The sequence below is a fragment of the Suillus subalutaceus genome (assembly GCF_016647625.1).
Source record: "Suillus subalutaceus strain FC151 chromosome Unknown DFJ58scaffold_59, whole genome shotgun sequence".
In the NCBI taxonomy this organism is placed as follows: Eukaryota; Fungi; Basidiomycota; class Agaricomycetes; order Boletales; family Suillaceae; genus Suillus; species Suillus subalutaceus.
Genome location: NW_024540308.1, coordinates 184,324 through 202,598, shown reverse-complemented (window position 1 = coordinate 202,598; position 18,275 = coordinate 184,324). Strand labels below are relative to the sequence as shown.

At 47.8% G+C, this 18,275-nt stretch overlaps 8 protein-coding genes across 8 annotated transcripts; 2 read left to right on the top strand and 6 right to left on the bottom strand.

The window, feature by feature from the left end:
* Positions 1 to 911: 911 nt before the first annotated feature.
* DFJ58DRAFT_914355 (uncharacterized protein) lies at positions 912 to 2,782 on the bottom strand (the record flags this gene model as incomplete). Its single annotated transcript, XM_041395381.1, has 10 exons — positions 912 to 983; positions 1,170 to 1,343; positions 1,636 to 1,754; positions 1,807 to 1,819; positions 1,905 to 2,032; positions 2,082 to 2,272; positions 2,322 to 2,452; positions 2,473 to 2,571; positions 2,616 to 2,703; positions 2,724 to 2,782. 10 exons carry the CDS (start codon positions 2,780 to 2,782, stop codon positions 921 to 923), a joined length of 1,065 nt encoding a protein of 354 aa, XP_041243487.1. The 3' UTR covers positions 912 to 920.
* Positions 2,783 to 4,443: 1,661 nt separating this feature from the next.
* Positions 4,444 to 5,613, bottom strand: DFJ58DRAFT_884596 (isoprenoid synthase domain-containing protein; the record flags this gene model as incomplete). Its single annotated transcript, XM_041394613.1, has 3 exons — positions 5,166 to 5,613; positions 4,822 to 5,110; positions 4,444 to 4,767 (listed from the first exon to the last, which is right to left on the bottom strand). The coding sequence occupies exons 1-3, from the start codon at positions 5,594 to 5,596 to the stop codon at positions 4,444 to 4,446; spliced, it is 1,044 nt and encodes a 347-aa protein (XP_041243486.1). The 5' UTR covers positions 5,597 to 5,613.
* Positions 5,614 to 6,602: 989 nt separating this feature from the next.
* DFJ58DRAFT_643755 (uncharacterized protein) lies at positions 6,603 to 6,981 on the bottom strand (the record flags this gene model as incomplete). Its single annotated transcript, XM_041381387.1, has 2 exons — positions 6,603 to 6,732; positions 6,782 to 6,981. Coding segments are annotated over 2 exons (330 nt in total), but the record flags the coding sequence as incomplete, so codon positions are not given.
* Positions 6,982 to 7,392: 411 nt separating this feature from the next.
* DFJ58DRAFT_403023 (uncharacterized protein) lies at positions 7,393 to 8,370 on the bottom strand. Its single transcript, XM_041380231.1, has 3 exons — positions 8,293 to 8,370; positions 8,021 to 8,132; positions 7,393 to 7,968 (listed from the first exon to the last, which is right to left on the bottom strand). The coding sequence occupies exons 2-3, from the start codon at positions 8,090 to 8,092 to the stop codon at positions 7,645 to 7,647; spliced, it is 396 nt and encodes a 131-aa protein (XP_041243484.1). The 5' UTR covers positions 8,093 to 8,132; positions 8,293 to 8,370; the 3' UTR covers positions 7,393 to 7,644.
* Positions 8,371 to 9,674: 1,304 nt separating this feature from the next.
* Positions 9,675 to 11,731, bottom strand: DFJ58DRAFT_790651 (uncharacterized protein). Its single transcript, XM_041390278.1, has 3 exons — positions 10,353 to 11,731; positions 10,055 to 10,288; positions 9,675 to 10,017 (listed from the first exon to the last, which is right to left on the bottom strand). Exons 1-3 carry the CDS (start codon positions 11,355 to 11,357, stop codon positions 9,964 to 9,966), a joined length of 1,293 nt encoding a protein of 430 aa, XP_041243483.1. The 5' UTR covers positions 11,358 to 11,731; the 3' UTR covers positions 9,675 to 9,963.
* A 36-nt stretch (positions 11,732 to 11,767) lies between these two features.
* On the top strand, positions 11,768 to 12,546 carry DFJ58DRAFT_790650 (uncharacterized protein). Its single transcript, XM_041390277.1, has 2 exons — positions 11,768 to 11,931; positions 11,989 to 12,546. The coding sequence occupies exons 1-2, from the start codon at positions 11,888 to 11,890 to the stop codon at positions 12,446 to 12,448; spliced, it is 504 nt and encodes a 167-aa protein (XP_041243482.1). The 5' UTR covers positions 11,768 to 11,887; the 3' UTR covers positions 12,449 to 12,546.
* A 661-nt stretch (positions 12,547 to 13,207) lies between these two features.
* On the top strand, positions 13,208 to 15,688 carry DFJ58DRAFT_716574 (Acetamidase Formamidase; the record flags this gene model as incomplete). Its single annotated transcript, XM_041384232.1, has 19 exons — positions 13,208 to 13,252; positions 13,449 to 13,468; positions 13,521 to 13,560; positions 13,628 to 13,682; positions 13,742 to 13,852; positions 13,902 to 13,936; positions 13,989 to 14,025; positions 14,081 to 14,128; positions 14,177 to 14,458; positions 14,545 to 14,666; positions 14,770 to 14,796; positions 14,846 to 14,923; positions 14,971 to 15,003; positions 15,053 to 15,083; positions 15,141 to 15,171; positions 15,225 to 15,286; positions 15,403 to 15,452; positions 15,506 to 15,559; positions 15,611 to 15,688. The coding sequence occupies 19 exons, from the start codon at positions 13,208 to 13,210 to the stop codon at positions 15,686 to 15,688; spliced, it is 1,239 nt and encodes a 412-aa protein (XP_041243481.1).
* A 742-nt stretch (positions 15,689 to 16,430) lies between these two features.
* On the bottom strand, positions 16,431 to 17,750 carry DFJ58DRAFT_402835 (uncharacterized protein). The gene is made up of 5 exons (XM_041380230.1): positions 17,621 to 17,750; positions 16,993 to 17,565; positions 16,741 to 16,947; positions 16,530 to 16,686; positions 16,431 to 16,476 (listed from the first exon to the last, which is right to left on the bottom strand). The coding sequence occupies exons 2-4, from the start codon at positions 17,362 to 17,364 to the stop codon at positions 16,549 to 16,551; spliced, it is 717 nt and encodes a 238-aa protein (XP_041243480.1). The 5' UTR covers positions 17,365 to 17,565; positions 17,621 to 17,750; the 3' UTR covers positions 16,431 to 16,476; positions 16,530 to 16,548.
* Between the last annotated feature and the right edge of the window lie 525 nt (positions 17,751 to 18,275).

The window sequence follows — 18,275 nt, the reverse complement described above, 5'->3', positions numbered from 1 at the left end:
TCAATAAGCATTCGGCATAAGTGATTCCCATTGGGCAAGATCAATGTTATACGAGAAGGAAGATTCGTCGGACGCCACCGTTGGGTAGAGTTCACCGTTCCTGGGTCCGGTGCTGCTTCTTGATACGTGTGACCTGAATAGTTCGCGAATCATGATCCGTATGGCAAATTGCCAATCAGGTGGACCAATGCAGGCTCGTACCTTCGTTTGGGGGGCCATCAGAGTGTCCTTCAAGTTTAGGGTGCGTTACGTTTATTCAAGTTGTTGGGCTTGCCGTTGCAATATGACTTTATTTCTTTTTAGACAAGCGGTTTTATTGAGTAGTAACATCCTACCCAAACACTTATAGGTTATAGCGGTATCTACCAGAGAGACCAGTTCGAGGGAAAATGCTCTTACGCACTGTCGTGACTGTCCGTGGTTCACGGGGAAGCCTAAGCCATGTTACCTGGGGTCCTCGTCACGGTTCTGCGGGGTCCGGGTAACTTTGTACCGGTCACCCCACCCGTTCAAGAATCAACAGGGGACTGATGCAGATGCCATTGATGAGCCGCAGATATAGGAATATATCGGAATATGTATAAAGCTATATAAAGCCACGAATAACGTCAGAAAACCACCGTAATCAACATAAAGCACCCTTAGTATCGATATGTTGAGTTCCCTATATATCTTGTTATCTCGTACACCTTCGTACTATTACTCGTTTGCCTCTTCTCCGCACGTCCGACATCATCCGGACTCATTACCTGATCGACTTCGCTGATATTTTTATTGCGCTTCAAAAGTCACCTCTTGACCACCTCACTGACAGTATTGTTCTTACAACTCCACTGAGGTGTGTACTACGTCCGTCGTATCTCGTACCGTCTTGTACAGACTTGTACACTTCCTTCTGCTAGGTACTGATAATAGTATTGTTACAACTCTACTGAGCCTCCTTGGATGGGCATAGTGGGCATCTCAGCGTTGCCATGCCCAGGCTGGACAGCCATGGTCTAGTCTAAATCGGCATGTCTAATAACCCTCTTTTAACCCTCTTTTGTCTTAACCCTCTTTTGTCTGACGATACCAACACTACGGAGGGAAAGCGCTAACAGCAGCACGGTTATAATCACAGTAACCGTTAATGATGCGCTCTCAACGCAAGATAAATTTGCAGTACTCACCGATAAGGGCAAACGCAGCGGAGGTCCTTGCGCATCTTCATACCCCATGAGCTGTGCAAATATGGGTGCGTCAGTGCCTCTAGAGTTGATAGTGACACCGAGCTTGGCAGATTCCTTATCAACTACAGTGTTGAACACGATTGTAGATATAGCTAGACTAAATGCGGTGCCGATCTAACCAAAAACATGTCAGTTTAGCATAGGACAGCTTCCCAAGACTTGAATGTGTCATAGTTTGGAATTGCGCTCCGGCCACGTTGTGTTCGTGTGGGAGCGAGGTTTGGACGATAAAATTTGTACTGGAGTACGCGCAAGTCAGCGCCGAACACGGTGAGAACCCGTGGGCCCAGTATATTACAGACGGGTCGATTAGGGCAAACAGGATGGCGGCCGTCAAGAGCGTTCCACTGGCTGGACCACGAGTCAGTTTCATATGACAATATTCCACACATAGACACTTGCCTACAAAGATAACTAAGGGCAATTTGGCAACGACCATCAGTATGAGTTGCATAAACGGCCGACAATAAACATGGGAATCATAGTTTTGACCGGTGTTAACAACAAGTAGTTTTGATAAAGCACCTATAACGGAGTCAGCGATATCGTTCCCGGGGAAAACGGAACATGAACATACCTGAACCCAGAAGCTCCAGCAAATGAAAGCACTCCGATTTAAGAGTGCGATGACAAGGATAACGGCCCCTTTGCCTGAGTCCAGAGCAAGAGCCTCACAAGTGGTGGCGGTGTCCACATAGATGCCATTTTTGATAGATCCTCGTCAATGATTCGTTCCAGCTTCCACTCCCAAAGCAGGGATAGCGCAAGCATGATAACCCCGACGATAAGGAGGGCGATAATATCTGTCGATGGTCTTAGCACATGATCAGTATGATTTGATGACATTCTTACAAGGGGGTTTCCAGCCATCCGAAGCGATTTCTCCTTGACCAAGTACAAACACAATCAAGACCAACCCAACTGTGACAAGCGAAGCGCCCGTCAAGTCGACACGTTTGACGAGTTCCGGTGAGCATCGAATGAAATCAGAGCGGAAACTCCAATTAAAGGTAGCCAAATAAAATACAGAGCGCCAATGCGATCTGTGTGACAGCATGGGAGATACAGCATGTATCAGTAATCATGACGCACGAGGAAAGTCGAGTCAGGACACCGCTAATGATCATGTCAAATGCACCGCCGACAGGAGCACCTGCTGCAAAGGTAGCGAATGGCATTGAACGTGCTCTTGACGGAGGGAACACATACGCTAGGATACCGAGCTGAGAAAGTAAGTGGGTACTTTTGCATCAAAAACATTTACTGCAGATGGTATTGTAGCTGCGTCTCCAACGCCTTGGAAGGCACGCAAGACGGCGAGAGTAAGATCATCCGTGAGAGTCTATGAGTGAACGGAACACGCGAACGATCGGAAGGCACGCCAACCTTGTGCAAAGCCACAACCGAAGCAAAAGCAATCTGGCAAAGGGTACCAGGCATAAACGCCTTTTTTCGTCCATAAAGATCTGCCAATCTGCAAGGAAGCTGAAATACCCGAAAACATTGAGAGGTTCGGTAGTTTTTTTAGCTTCCTTGATTTGTGCCCCAGCCATATGCGGCGTGTGCCGGTGTACGTATTAGATGGAACGAGATTGCCTATGGTGCCGATCACTTAGAGGCCGCTACTTATGTGCAGTGGCCAAATCGGCCAATGTGATAAGGTTCTAACTGTAGCGCCTCGTAGCACCCGTGACACTATCAATACTAATAGCATGTGTGGTAGCCAATCAAAATTATTCATCGTTCATAGTCCGACGCGGCTCTTTGCAAATTGCCAGTCACACTGACACATCGGAGGTTTGGACATTTTACCTCTTGCAAAATTTCAATCAAAAGCAGATCTAGACCTGGCCTGGAACGCTCTGGAGCGCTCTAGATTGCATTTCGAATGTGATTTCACTAGTGGCAAAATGTGGTAAAATGTTGAAACCCCCGCTGTGTGATGCCCACCTCTCACAAGAAGCTTGCTGCCGCCCGCGCGAGGGCTGCACGATGGCAAAAAAAATGCTCGGCCCCTGATATCTGAACATAATAATTCCACGCCCACCACCAATAAATCCTGTGGAAGCATCCGAAAGCTTTGGTGTTGAATTCTGTCCGATAGAACTGGACCTCCAATGTCTTTCTGACTGCGGTTATACTGGTGGTGTCAACTGTTGGCCAGGCAACAACGATGACGACGACGACGAATACTAACCAGATATATATTCTGAAAGTGCATTGTCAGACTGCGAGAGCCTCTGTGAACTCGAGGGAGATGATTCGGAGCACAATTTGAGGCAGCTTCAAGCAGATGCTGACTCAGAAGCCCTCGGGGGGATAGAAGTACCTCCGGGACAATTGTGACAACACTTTCAAGACGTTCAAAAAGAATATGCCGCTGGCAATGCAGTCTGTGCAGCTTGGCACAACCCGACTGTGGGAACATCGCATGTACCGGTGGATGGAGGCATATCGGACAGACGAAAGATGCTCAATTTCAGGTCAAGCAATTTAGTTCTACTAAGTATAAGTCACATAGACGCGTTCCCAAGAAATATTGGCATGTACTTTTGACTGACAGGCGCTCGTAATTCTATATGTGGCCAAATTGATGCTTTTGTACAAAAATATCTCGCTCAAATTTGATCCAATTAAAAATTCCTCTAGTAGTTTTACTCTACTCATCAAAAGGATCATTTCTACAAGAGGATATAAAAATCTGATTTTTTTTTGAAGGAGGTGAGAATTTTGCACAAAAGTAGCGGCCTCTAAGTGATCGGCACCATACAACTTAGCGAGCCCTGTGAATCAATTTCAACTTCCAAGTAATTAAGTAGTGAATTGCGACTGGAAGGGGAATGTGTTTGCGCGTGTTTGACAACAGAGTCCCGAAATTTCAAATAGCACGCTGAATCGCTGATCCTCAAATTACTTCTGGTACAAATTTGATTTGTGCAAGGATACAAGACTATTCTATGTACATACAGTGGTGGTACAAAAGACGGACGGTAAGTGTTACACGCAAGGAGCTGAATGAGAACCTGAAACCACAAAGGACGAAGCAAGGAGGGCAGGATGTCACGTATTTATGCGACCGAAGCAGAACTTTCAGGTCTGTGCGAGACGTGAATCATGTGCTAGCGTCCTACAACGCTAGTCGTAAGAATTGCGCAATGCATGAAAGAAGGAAAACCGATCTCACCTCCAGAAGCCATGCACTAGGTGTTAGGCTCTACAAGGGCCTTCTGGGAAGCAGCCTGATGATTCGGTCCGGCGCGACAGCATAGCGGGGGGAATTAAGGTGCCAGTGAAGTGAGCCGACAATCCAGTTCTGCAGCCCCTCGACGTAGACAACCACCTGCCTGTCAACCTCTTCCTCCCACGAGGGGAGGATAGCACGGTTAGTTTCAAAGCGCTGGATGGCATCTTTGCACATCTGGCCAGCGTAGTCCATGGCGCCTTGCAGGTCTAGTCCTCGTTCATCTATGAGTACGGAAACTAAGTTATGCCAGTGTGCATCACCGCGAGATTGCTCCTTGTTGTATGACAAAATATCCTGTCGGCATTGATGTCAGCGGCGCTCCGGTGTTCAATGACAGAACAGACTTACGTTAGACCAAGAAATATGATCATTAGTCGCGTCCTCCAAGGCCATGATAACTGGATGGGACATAACTTCGTCGGGAAGATCGATTCGAGCTACGAATTCGATGAGGGGAAGGCACATCTTCAGCGCGCTTATATCTCGCCTCAGGGCGAGGTAAGATGCCAGATCATACATATTTCCTTTGGCACAGTCGTCCACCTGCTTAGCTACAGCAGCGAAGAACAATTCGCTTCCTCGGATAAATCGCTCTGTGCAGCCGGGGCCAGCAGTCTCCCTAAAGCGGCTGAAAAATCTAACCGCATAATCACTTTTAGAAAGGGTGTATTCGATGCAAAAAATAGTCCTACGATTTGCACATCTTTGCAGCAATCTGTTCCGAGTCGAAATTGACGGGATCGCGGAATGCAGAAATACAGGATTCACGCGTTCCCTGTATATCGACGATACCATACTCCATCCAGTCGTCCACAATGAATGTACAGTCATTGAAGTCAGAGCAGACTCGGAGATGGAAAGCATCTGCATCAGGATAGCAAACGGCAGCAAATCCCCCTCCGTCCATATCAATATAACCTCTGATCTCGGGCTCTTCAAGTCGCGCTACGTCAATAAGCCACTGATCAGATGCGCGGGACACCGCATCACGATGAGGGTTCTTTCGCAAGGGATAGTGGCAATCATTGATGAGGTCAGGTAAAATAAATTGTGAGGGCTCGCCGTCAGGAGTGGTCGTGTTGGTGACAGTGGGAAAAATAGTAATAGGGGTCGTCGGATTCATCTTGTGAACGTTGAGATGAGTAACCCATAGGTGCAATATCGTCAGTCTTTATAGTGATTTTTTGAGCGCCAAGTTTGCCAATCAGGTGGACTAATGCAAGCTCGTGCCTTCGTTTGGGGGGCCATCAGAGAGTCCTTTAGGGTGCGTTACGTTGATTGTTGGGCTTGCTGTCGCAATATGACTTTATTTTTTTTTGGACGAGCGGTTTTATTGAGTAGTAACATCCTACCCAAACACTTACAGCGGTATCTACCGAAAAGACCGGTTCGAGGAAAAATGCTCTTACGCACTGCCCGTAGTTTACGGGGAAGCCTAAGCTACGTTACCTGGGGCCTCGTTCTGCGGGGTCCGGGTAACTTGTACCGGTCACCCTGTTCAACATCAGGCTGGGGACTGTTGAGCCGCAAATACGATCGGGAATATATTGGAATATGTATAAAGCTATATAAAGCCACGAATAACGTCGGAAAACCACCGTAATCAACATCAAGCACCCTTAGCATCGATATGTTGAGTTCCCTATATATCTTGTTATCTCGTACACCTTCGTACTGTGACTCGTTTGCCGCTCATCTTCTCTTCTCCGCTCATTACCTGATCGACTTTGCTGATATTTTTATCGCGCTTCACCAGTCACCTATTGACCACCTCACTGGCAGTATTGTTCTTACAACTCCACTGAGGTGTGTACTACGTCCGTCGTATCTCGTACCGTCTCGTACCGTCTTGTACACTACCTTCCTGCTAGGTACTGATAATAGTATTGTTACAACTCCACTGAGCCTCCTTGGATGGGCGTAGTGGGTATCTCGGCGTCGCCAGGCCCAGGCTGGACAGCCACGGTTTAGTCTGAATCGGCATGTCTAATAATCCTGATGATATCAACCCTACGGAGGAAAAGCGCCAACAGCAGCACGGTTATAATCACAGTAACCGCCAATGATGCGCTGTCAACGCAAGACAAATTTGCAGTACTCACCGATAAGGGCAAACGCAGCGGAGGTCCTTGCGCATCTTCATACCCCATGAGCTGTGCAAATATGGGTGCGTCAGTGCCTCTAGAGTTGATAGTGACACCGAGCTTGGCAGATTCCTTATCAACTACAGTGTTGAACACGATTGTAGATATAGCTAGACTAAATGCGGTGCCGATCTAACCAAAAACATGTCAGTTTAGCATAGGACAGCTTCCCAAGACTTGCTTGTGTCATAGTTTGGAATAGCGCTCCGGCCACGTTGTGTTCGTGTGGGAACGAGGTTTGGACGATAAAATTTGTACTGGAGTACGCGCAAGTCAGCGCCGAACACGGTGAGAACCCGTGGGCCCAGTATATTACAGATGAGTCGATTAGGGTAAACAGGATGGCGGCCGTCAAGAGCGTTCCACTGGCTGGATCACGAGTCAGTTTCATATGACAATATTCCACACATAGACACCTGCCTACAAAGATAACTAAGGCCAATTTGGCAACGTCCATCAGTATGAGTTGCATAAACGGCCGACAATAAACATGGGAATCATAGTTTTGACCGGTGTCAACAACAAGTAGTTTTGATAAAGCAACTATAACGGAGTCAGTCACATCGTTCCCGGGGAAAACGGAACATGAATATACCTGAACCCAGAAGCTCCAGCAAATGAAAGCACTCCGATTTAAGAGTGCGATGACAAGGATAACGGCCCCTTTGCCTGAGTCCAGAGCAAGAGCCTCACAAGTGGTGGCGGTGTCTACATAGATGCCACTTTTGATAGATCCTCGTCAATGATTATTCGTTCCAGCTTCCACTCCCAAAGCAGGAATAGCGCAAGCATGATAACCCCGACGATAAGGAGGGCGATAATATCTGTCGATGGTCTGATCAGTATGCTTTGGTGACATTCTTACAAGGGGGTTTCCAGCCATCCGAAGCGATTTCTCCTTGACCAAGTACAAACACAATCAAGACCAACCCGACTGTGACAAGCGAAGCGCCCATCAAGTCGACACGTTTGACAAGTTCCAGTGAGGGAATGTCAACATTGAATGAAATCAGAGCGGAAACTCCAATTAAAGGTAGCCAAATAAAATACAGAGCGCCAATGCGATCTGTGTGACAGCATGGGAGATACAGCATGTATCAGTAATCATGACGCACGAGGAAAGTTGAGTTAGGACACCGCTAATGATCATGTCATATGCACCGCCGACAGGAGCACCTGTTGCAAAAGTAGCGAATGGCATTGGACGTGCTCTTGACGGAGAGAACACATGCGCTAGGATACCGAGCTGAGAAAGTAAGTGAGTACTTTTGCATAAATATTTCTGCAGATGGTATTGTGGCTGCGCCTCCAACACCTTGGAAGGCACGCAAGACGGCGAGAGTAAGACCATCTGTGAGAGTCTGAGTGAACGGAACACGCGAACGATCGGAAGGCACGCCAACCTTGTGCAAAGCCACAACCGAGGAAAAGGCAATCTGGCAAAAGTACCAAGCATAAACACCTTTTTTGTCCATAAAAATCTGCCGATCTGCCAAAGAACAAGACAGGGCAACCCTAACAGGAGGTGCCGGTGAGCCGCCATGTTAAGATAGACTAAATAGAAGTAGCACAGAACTGAGAGAATAGGCGGATATGAATCATTGAAGCTGCTTTTTCTAAACCCTTCTCAATTGTGGGAAGTGAAATAGGGACAGAGGTAGTATTAGATACCTACAGTTAAAAGAGATGTCACAAAAGATCGGCGAGCGAGAGTATGACAGACACTTGCGCTAACGACCATTGAGACGGTACAAGTGGCGACTATAAAAACGGAAACCCAACGGAGATGAGGATCTGGAAGGCAAGGATGTCAATATTGAATATACCACACAATACATCGTTCAGTTGTCTATCTTAAGCATATTTCCTTGATGGGGTATGCACCTGAGCAGTACATCATCCGTTCAAACAACTGCGTAATATTACGGGGAACTGAAGACTTGGAGAAGCGCGCTTACACTTGGACCGGGATGCGAAGGGTGGGCTCGCTCATTACAATTGCTCGACCTCCTAGCAGACAAGATGGACTTGATGTAGAAGTTGGTATGTAGCGCCATGGTGGGTGAGACCTAGGTGTGGGCATGGGACTTGGGTGAGAATTGAGAGTAAGTATCGAGGAAGCCGAAATACCCGAAAACATTGAGAGGTTCCTTAGTATTTCAGCTTCCTGGATTTATGCCCCAGCCATATGCGGCGTGTGTTCGTGTACATACGTACGTATTAGATGGAACGAGATTGCATACAACTTGCGGGCTCGGTGAATGATCAATCAATTCCTAGTAGCGAGCCGCGACTGACTCGTTTTTGCTGAAGGGGAATGTATTTGCGCGTGTTTGACAACACCTTGTGGGTTCAACATATGCAAACTGAATTTCTTCTCCGGTAAATTTTCCTTTAGTCGTCAACGCCTTCCTCCACAACATTAACATGTGTGATCGTCTCGAGCGGCCTGGCTTTATTTATTTCTTCGCTGTACCTAGCCAAATACTCTCTACTGGTAGGAAATTCCGTCGTTCGTCAAAACGCGATTCGTCCGCAGTTTTTCGTGAGTCGCGATTCGGATCTCTGTTTATCCTCAAAGTTCCGCTGCCTCTTTCCCTTGGTTTGTGATTCCAACACCTCGACCAACGCACCATTGTGTACAGGCGCCGCATTGCTCATTGCAGCTCCTGAAGTGGTTTTTTGGTGCAATATCAAATAATCCCACCTCATGCCGTGTGCAGACGTATATGTGTACACGCAGATAGTGTGTGGGATGGATATGTTCACCTGCTGTACATTGGCTGAATTAGGAATTGTACTTTCGTGATTACTAGTAGGATGCTCGTTATGCTACGCACATGGCGCTAGTTGTGCTTTATTGAATATATGTTTCTTTACTCCATGCTACCAGCTCAGTTCGAACCATGAATCATTGTGTGTCCTACAATGTTGTGTAGTTGTGCTATGCAGGTGTTCCATCCCTGTGATGGTCACTGACCTGCAGCAGAATCCCGCTTTTCATGGGATCAGCATCTTGAACTGTTTCACAGTAGCACATCCCCCGTGCATCATATCGTCAAGTTAAGGTTCGCTAGAATTTTTCAACATAGAAATCCTCGAAAGGGGGGCCACGACAAGCGCAGTAACAAGCCAAGAGGAGACTAAGACTGTATATATTTGACCCTACTGTATCATAGCTTCCGAATAATCCAAGTATGAGGTGACTCTGCCTCGGATTGCGTCGACTAGACCTTCGAATACATATCGATAAGTAGAACACGCTCTATATCCATCGAGTTGAACTCATTCTTCCTACCATAAGGAATGATGTGTGTCAAATGTGTGTATGGACTTTTTCGCCCATTCAAATATCCTTTTCACGTTCCAAAATCCTCGTCGCGAGAAATTTCAGCGCGATCTCCGATAGTCCTCGAGCATCTATCAAATCGAAACACATAATCCTTGTTTCCGCTCAGCTTCTTCAGGTAGGAGGGCACTCGCGGGACCGGGCGACGCAAGCTAGATGGACTCCCAAAGGTAGGGTCCTGATACTCTGACCAGGTGCTGGGAAGGTTTGCTAGAGGCCGTGGAAACTCCACGTATTTCCAAACGTTGCCAAATGCAAGGATTACGCCGATGGTCGTGAGCGTCGAGTCTCCCATAAATGCAAAGTAGGCCTGACGGGAGATCTGCATCGCCGCGGATGAAAAGCCATAGTTTTTTGGCCCGCAGACTCTTTGGCTTGATCTCGACCAAACAAATAACCTTTTCACGTACGATAACTGGCGGCATAGAAGGTGGCAGCTTGATACGGCGAAGAATCTGAGCAAAGTCAGGGACAACATGTGCATGGCGCACTTTGGCCTGAGTGCGTCTTGGAGGAGTCCTTGGTTCCGAGATGAAGGGGGACACTGATTCACTCCTGCTACCCCCACTGCGACCGCGTCCGGGAGATAGTGAGTCAGGCGGAGATGGGTCGAAGGATCGAATTAAAACATGTTGTGGTGCGACGTTGCAGAAGAGATCATCCCCAATTGAACTGGGGAATGTGTGCCTTTCAAGAGCGCGAGTCCATACACAGTACCACGGAAATTCTCTATGCTCGGCATTTGCTGCTGAGATCGCCGCCATCAAGACGCCGTCAGCCAGCATAGATGTCTTAGAGTCCCTGGACCCTTGTATCATAACATTGGAGGGCATCTGTTGAGACCCTATCAACGGAGCAATGTACTGAGAGTGATCCCCTGATGAAACAGTTCGTCCTCTGGGCCCTCCAGAGGGTCCAGAAGCGGCAGGGGCCATGGACGAACTGGTTGACAATGCACGAGAGCCGTCAACGCGCAAATTATGCGGAACTTTCTCGCGTATCTGAGTTAGTTGAAATGGAGGAATAAGCTGATTGGAGTCGAAATGGGACTGTGTGTCGGAAGAGCTCGATTGCGCAGATTGCGAAGAACCTGGGGAGCGGTCATAGAGGAATGCCGTACCGTCAAGGTTGTCATGGGGTCCATGAGAATATAGGGGAGATTGCGGGAAAGGCTCGCTGGGAGCACGGTAACGAACTAGATTGTCCGATGGACCAGGTGCTGGCGAGCGGTAGAATGGACGTTGAGGTGTGCGAGGGGAAATGCCTGATGTCGGAGACATGGATGATTGACTATCAGAAGTGTATGGCGAACGGGATCTATGAGAAGAATGTTGTGAAGTTGGGGTGGATGAGACTGAGTGTTGACGGGAATCATAGCGCTCACGATCCATGACTCGGACTGAAAGTGATCATGGAGATGAGTTGAAAAAAATCGAGCGGTTTTTATACCGCAAGAATACCATGCTTCTCAGGGAGGAGAAATCATGCGCCGTCCACAATGGCCCGTGGACTTGGATAAAAAACAAACATGAACCCAAATCCGATCAATTTGCAACCTGGCAGTGGCTGTAGAAATTTATGAGGGATTGTTCCAAATGTCGGAGCGTCATGGTTCGTCTATTGACCACAGATCCACGCACACGGGAATGAAAAGGAGTACAGGACCATTGTTGTCCGAGTCTGTGGGCGATCATTGTCAGTCAATGTCAATCAATCAATCCACAACGAAATTCAGGTGCCCGATTGATGCTAATGAACTTGTGTTGTGGAACGGTGGCTGTGTCATTTCACCAGCTGGGATTTCAAGTTAAAAGCAGATCGCCGTATATTACGAACATTAACCACCCTTCTCGAATTCACTCTGACAACGACAGCCTTCAATTTTTCTGCTTCTCAACTGAACACCAAGTCTTATATTATAATGTCTGCATCCGAACTTTTACGTCAATCGATGCAAAATTTGAGGGTGAGTCCGCTTTATGTTGCCCAAACTAGCTCCTTCGAGTTAGTGACACAAAATCAGGTCGCTGAAACAAAGTCGACTCTACCGTCCCTCGTACCATTCAAATTCACGTCTCCCCCACGAAAGTTCAAGCTGTCCTACCCAGCCCTACAACATTACAAACAAAATTTCGGCTTCTGGCTTAGCGACCAATGGCTCATCGAACTTGGAAAACACACACACCTTCCAGAAGATCGCTTTGACCCTCCACTTGACGAAGATTTCTGGATGAGAGGTGTTGCGTACATCTGTGAGACTGTCGGCCTCGAAGGTCTGACTGTTGAACACTGCTTTCAGCCAAAGACGAACGGCGCGCCTCCTCAGTTCCTGGATGCCGATGGAGAGGTGCTTGTCCTATCCGTGTGTGATGATGTCGAGGACGACATCCCTTCGCAGCAACAGGTGGATTATTTGACGAATCTTCTGGGTAGACCGCCGCAGTGGTGGGTCAATATCTATCCGCGTAATGATTGGGAGTGAGCGTAGAAGTATTTTGATATCGAGCTTCCGCCACTGTTGACTTGGAATACTTAATGTGTACATCACATCACCACCAGTCATACTATTAAGTTCCTATACTTATGCTCGCCTGCCGGTCGCCAGATTGCTGCAACGTCCGTGTGATACTCTCTTCGATTGTGAGTGTATTTATACGTAGATTGGGAATGTCGCAAACTTCAACTTGTCAAGTTCGTGTCGCACGTGTTGTGTCACGTGTGTATACCTGTCAAGTCCAGACTGTGATATTCTAGAACTTCCAGTTTTTGAAGTCAGTCTCCATTTCCTTGAAGTTCGAAGTTCGCACGCCGCGCTCAAGAAGGCAGCATGGTCAAAGTCTTCAGAACATATTTGTCAAAAGTCGTGTAGTGTCTGTTATTGCATGCCTTTAATGGTAGTTTGCAATGGCGGCCAACCAGCGACCACGTTCCGGACACAACTTGAAAGTATGAACTCGCCGTTATCTGAGAGCGAATGCATGATAGTAGGTGAGAATCTCGGTTTGCGCTGCTCCGCTCTGACGTTACTAAGTAACTGGTTTAAAATTAAGCCTTGCACGAGACTTGAAACGTCCGACTGTTTACAGGATTGTCACTCAACGATAGCTCCCATGGCGGTATAACGCGGACCGCTGGTCTTATCAGGAGCCATTATAAGCTATTGGCTCCAATCATGTTCCTTTCCTTTTCGACTCAGCCTTCTCGTCCCAAATCTCATCACAGAGCGAAAAGCGATTAACTGATGGCAACTATTACAAACTCTGTAGCTCACCCTACCATAGTTTCGGTACGCAACTGCGTCCTGTTCACCTGCGAAAGTTGACAATTTAGCATTGCACCCCTAGGCTGATCCTTTTGTGTAGGTTCTTGGGTTGATATGTTGATATGTTCTAACTTATGTTGATTAACTGCAAGTCCTGCAAGAGAGCAGAAGGTTTGTTCCGCGTTTCACTATAGTTACAGCACTTGTTAACATCTTTCAGAACCTACACAACCGCTGGCAGTAAGTTGGTACACTGTTCGTTCCGGAATCAATCCCGTGACCCCGTTTGCAGTCCCGACATTCCTGCTATTGCCACAGTGAAGCCCGGACAGGTGTGTCACGATATCCTTACTAGTAGATGTCTGTACACACCTGTCTTACGTTCAATTATTTGTACAGGTGTTCAACGTTGAATGTGTTGACTGGACAGGAGCACAAATCGGTAACAATGATAGTACGTATACGGGCTTGCGCCATCATAGGGACTTGCTTTAATGCGACTATTTTCGTCAGCGAGTGATGATATTAGAGACGTAGACCTGACCAGCGTTCATAACTTGTCCGGTCCAATCGCCGTGGAGGGCGCCGAGCCTGGAGACTGTCTCGTAGTTGACATTCTTGATGGTATGTTGTACCTGGTTACTCCCCTGTGTCTCTTTTTATTTGTTCGTAGTCAGACCGTTTGACAAAATGCCCTGGGGCTACACCGTAAGGACTCTCACAGAAATGATGATTTAGCAAAGCGCCTAAAGTGTAACAGGGTATTTTCGAACTCGAGAACGGTGGCGGATTGTTTGGTGAGCGAAAAACAAATACCGTATTTCGCATTTTTCTAATCAAAATTTTACCTAGCTCGTGAATTCCAGAGCAGAGCTGCAAAGGCTATCTGGGATTTTAAAGGTTTGCATCTTTCTACGACACGCGCACAACGAAATGACATGTCTCCAGGCGTCTATGCCAGTTCAAGGCACATTCCTGGCGTGCGTTTCGCTGGCGTGTCACATCCTGGTTTGATTGGCACAGCACCGTCCGCTGAGCTACTAGCAACCTGGAACAAACGTGAAGGTGCCCTTATTGAAGCTCACGCCGACGCAGTTCCACCCGTCGCCTATGGTCCATTGGTACCAGGCGCCTATGTCGGCCAAGACCTTCCTGATGATCTGCGTGCGAAAATCTACCGCGAAGGCGCGCGGACAATTCCCGGAAGAGAGCATGGCGGCAACTGTGATTGTAAGCTTCTTCTAAATCAGCCTTTGTCATCTCAATCGTAGTGACTGTCTGCTTCGTAGATTAAAAACTTGTCAAGGTGAAGGAAGCTCACTACAGGCTTTCGTTGTTCCTCACATATTTTGGATCAAGGGGCTCGCGCTGCTATTTCCCTGTTTTCGTGAAAGGTGCCAACTTGTCTGTTGGTGATCTCCACTTCTCTCAAGGAGATGTAAGTATCTCAATCACGCAGTTGTGCTTGCGCTAACATTCAGACAGGGGGAGGTAGGCTAGAATCTATCAGTTCATTGATGATCTGAACCAACACTACTTAGCTGTCCTTTTGTGGCGCCATAGAGATGGTGTGGATTTTCTGCAATCTTGTCCTGCTTTCACTCATGTGGCTTCTAGGCTGGGATAGTCACCTTCAGCACTAGTATCATCAAGGGCGGTGTTGAGAAGTTTGCTATGAAGCAACCCATCTTCCTGGTATGTACTTGCCTCAGGTGACCACTCACCGGTGCTGACCGTCACAGCCCTCTCCTGTCGATCCGCTATACTCTGCAAAAGTAGGTGCATAGGCACATCATCTGTTTCAGTTGCTAATCCAATTGCTAGTTGATCTTCCAGGGGATCAGCGTAGACTACCGTATGCATGAGCACATTGAATGTCATATCATTCATCATTGACGATAATAATTAACAGACGGCGATGGTACCCAGTACAACATGGATGCGTCAGTGTGCTTTCCCTCAATACACTGATGCATAGCTCATCGACTCTACTTAGCACGGTGGCCTATAAGCAGGCTGCTCTGAACGCCATCGCTTATCTTATGAAGATTGGTTACAGTAAGTCCTGCATTGCAAAATGAACTACCTACTGATCAGCATATGTGACCGTAGCCCGTGAGCAAGCATGTAAGCGTATGTTCTGTGAGAGGAAAAAGTCGCTTATTTTCATTCAGACCTTTTGTTGTCTGCTGCGCCGGTGGAAAGCCATATTGGTGCAATTGTGGTAAGTCAAGTCCAGTCTGAGTTCCTCGACAGTTTTATTCAATTTTATCTCAGGACTCTCCAAATGCCTGCGTGACTCTCGCTCTCCCCTTGGGGATCTTTGAACATGTGAGTTCGTTGTAATACATGTAGCCGATTCGACTAAATGATGTGCAACAGGACATTTTACCCAAGGATGAAGGTTTGAAGAAACTGGAGTTCGGGCAATGTGCTGTGCGCAGCGATGGTGTGCTGTAAAAGATGGCCAAGAACATGAGACCTCTGCATAAACCAGTCAAAGACGATGTATTACAATTGATGTTACATGCGCAAGCATTTTGTACAGTACATGGAGGGTTTCTTACCCTCGCCCCGAAACAACAACAATCTAAGAAACCTGTCATACACCTGTTCCCCCTAGACTCGGACAGCTAGTTGCTGCAAACAGGCTGAACTACTGTTCTGTGAAATTGAGTCCGCGAGGGGCAGTCACATGCCACACTGCTTTCAACACCTGCGAACCGGGTTTCACGCTACTGCACACCCACTCAAACAGTCCATCATTCTTTCCTGCACGGCCTCCAGTGGTCGACCACCTCGCATAACACCCATCTCCTACCCGCACCGTGCCTGAGTCGATGTCAGCAAGGCCTTCGGGCTCTTGCAATGCGACTGTAATACGAGGGTCCATAGGAAGCGGTAGAGATGTGCGAATGATGACATTGCTGACGGGGTTGTGATGCGTGTTTTTGATGGTGGTCGTAATAGTATGCGTCGTAATCGCCTTGCCGTCAAGTACGGCGAAGTCGGGTAGTGAGTTGACGGTGCGGTTGAACTGGGTGGTCACCGCGGGGTCAATACCAAGAGAACATTGGATAGTTTGTGGTTGCTTGACGCTCTGCTTTGACGTGCAAGGTAATGGTTCCGGGAACTGAATTTTGGAAACAACGTACCGTGATGTCGCTGTCAGAAATGTGTCTTCCATCCAGGTAAGTGTGAATAGTGCCCGGAGTCAATACATAGTTGCTGGTGTTCGAAATCTCGCACTAGAATGATGGATGTGAGGCAGATATGACGACATAAATGAGACACTACTCACAGTCCAAAAGACGCGGTTATCAACGCTCGGTACTTGCGACTCTTGTAAATGACGCTTTCAATGGGATGGTTGCTATAAGAACGTGATGGGTCCCCCCATTTCCACGACTTGGAATGAACACTTTTGAGGTCGCTGTGTGAGTAATAGCTTTGTCGAGCTACGAAAAGATCATTGTCGGATTTGCTGGTAATAAGAAACAGTCATGACGCACCTCTCCTAATACTACGCGTTCTCTTTGGTGCTGTGACGGGGATGGCTGTGCTGAAGCGAACAGTGGCTGAGATTGCCGCAAGTTTGGTGTTGGTTCGTTGAAGCCAAGAGTGTTCTCTATAGCGGTACTCCCGCCAAAACTTGACACACTTGAGTTCTGCGCAGTGGATGGATGTGGCGATGATGGCAGAATCGTCGAGGAAGATGCCTGTGATTGTGTTGGAAAATGAGAAAATCCGGACATTCGACTTGCCAGTGTACTTGATTGCGCTGGAGCAGATGCAAAGAGACCTTGAGTTGTGGCAGTGGGTTGTCTCAGTAAAGCTCCAAATAGACCTGTAGTTGTGGTGGCAGGTTGCTCCTGGAAAGCTCCGAAGACGTTGTCTGCTGCAGGTCCCTGTGCGACCCCGGTCGAGTCCTGGCTGGGGTCTGCTTGGTGAGGAACACTCTGAGTGCTTCCAAATATGCTTTGCGCGGCTTGTTGTGTTGAGGACAGAATATTTCCAAATGGTGAAGCATGTCCTGGGGTGTTCCAGAATGGAGTAACTCGGGGCCCGATCGGCCTGACCAACGGTTGATGATAGGAGTCAGGCTGCCACAGGAACCCTTGTTGCCTTATCTCCATCTTCTTCGGCTCAGGTAGTCCTACTGAAGGAACATGGGGCTCAGCTGTTGTCACTGCAAGCTCCACATTGTCCCAATTCTCCCCGGTAAACTGAGAGATTTGACACCGATAAGTGAGAACGACTGATGAGGAAGGGTCCAGGGCACCGTCAATGGTCGTGACATGTATTTCGTTATACTGACTTCCAGGTAGCGCTAACCCCTAGTGAGAACTCAGTGAAATGAAAATGCGACAGATTGACGGTAAGACAACTCACTATACTTCAGTTCCAGCTCAGCGGTCGTAGCGGTGCGGGCCAGAAACTGGTGCAAGAATAACAGTGGCTTTTGTCGCCAGGGAACGGGACTCGAGGAGAAGTCGCTGGTTTTCTTTGTCTATCTCCTTCCGAACGTCCTTGATCTGCTGGTCAAGCACCGCAATGACTTCGGATCGACTCTTGCCAATGTCTACGACTCATCGAAGAACTTGACGAGTTGTGCAGGTTCCGCCCCACCTGCCAGAGTATCTCCCTTGGCAAGGGAATCCATATACGTCGACAGGAAGGCGAAGCTTTGTTGCCTTAGTTGACGCTCGTCCTCTAAGCGCGTATACTCGGCCTGGAGATCACGAAGAACATCACTACTAGTCTCGCGCCGATGGCCAAACAGGTTGGATTTATAGTCGGACAAGTCGTAGTAGTAATCCATGACCAGCAAATCATCTGAACCAATGGTCACAGATGCCCGAATTCCGCTATGCGGCGAAGATAGGAGGGGAAGGTTTGAAATCTCAATGGCCTGCGACTCATTCTAATTGTGTGGTAGTAGTAAGTATGCGAGACGTAGAAGCAGCTGAGGCCAATCACTATGCACGTACTAAAGACTGGGTAAAGTGGAGGGGGAAAAACACGAGTGACTTCAACTACGTCGGTC

Coding starts and splice junctions, on each gene's coding strand:
- DFJ58DRAFT_790651 (XM_041390278.1), bottom strand. CDS start 11,357: ATGGATCGTGAGCGCTATGATTCCCGTCAACACTCAGTCTCATCCACC. Junction 10,289..10,352: donor GTGAAAAGGTTATTTGTTTG/GTCGAGATCAAG, acceptor GCGGCGATGCAG/ATCTCCCGTCAGGCCTACTT. Junction 10,018..10,054: donor TGAGCGGAAACAAGGATTAT/GTGTTTCGATTT, acceptor GGACTATCGGAG/ATCGCGCTGAAATTTCTCGC.
- DFJ58DRAFT_790650 (XM_041390277.1), top strand. CDS start 11,888: ATGTCTGCATCCGAACTTTTACGTCAATCGATGCAAAATTTGAG. Junction 11,932..11,988: donor CAATCGATGCAAAATTTGAG/GGTGAGTCCGCT, acceptor GACACAAAATCA/GGTCGCTGAAACAAAGTCGA.
- DFJ58DRAFT_402835 (XM_041380230.1), bottom strand. CDS start 17,364: ATGGAGATAAGGCAACAAGGGTTCCTGTGGCAGCCTGACTCCTATCAT. Junction 16,948..16,992: donor CAGCGCAATCAAGTACACTG/GCAAGTCGAATG, acceptor ACACAATCACAG/GCATCTTCCTCGACGATTCT. Junction 16,687..16,740: donor AACGCGTAGTATTAGGAGAG/GTGCGTCATGAC, acceptor ATCTTTTCGTAG/CTCGACAAAGCTATTACTCA.
- DFJ58DRAFT_403023 (XM_041380231.1), bottom strand. CDS start 8,092: ATGGACAAAAAAGGTGTTTATGCTTGGTACTTTTGCCAGATTGCCTTT. Junction 7,969..8,020: donor CGGTTGTGGCTTTGCACAAG/GTTGGCGTGCCT, acceptor AGACTCTCACAG/ATGGTCTTACTCTCGCCGTC.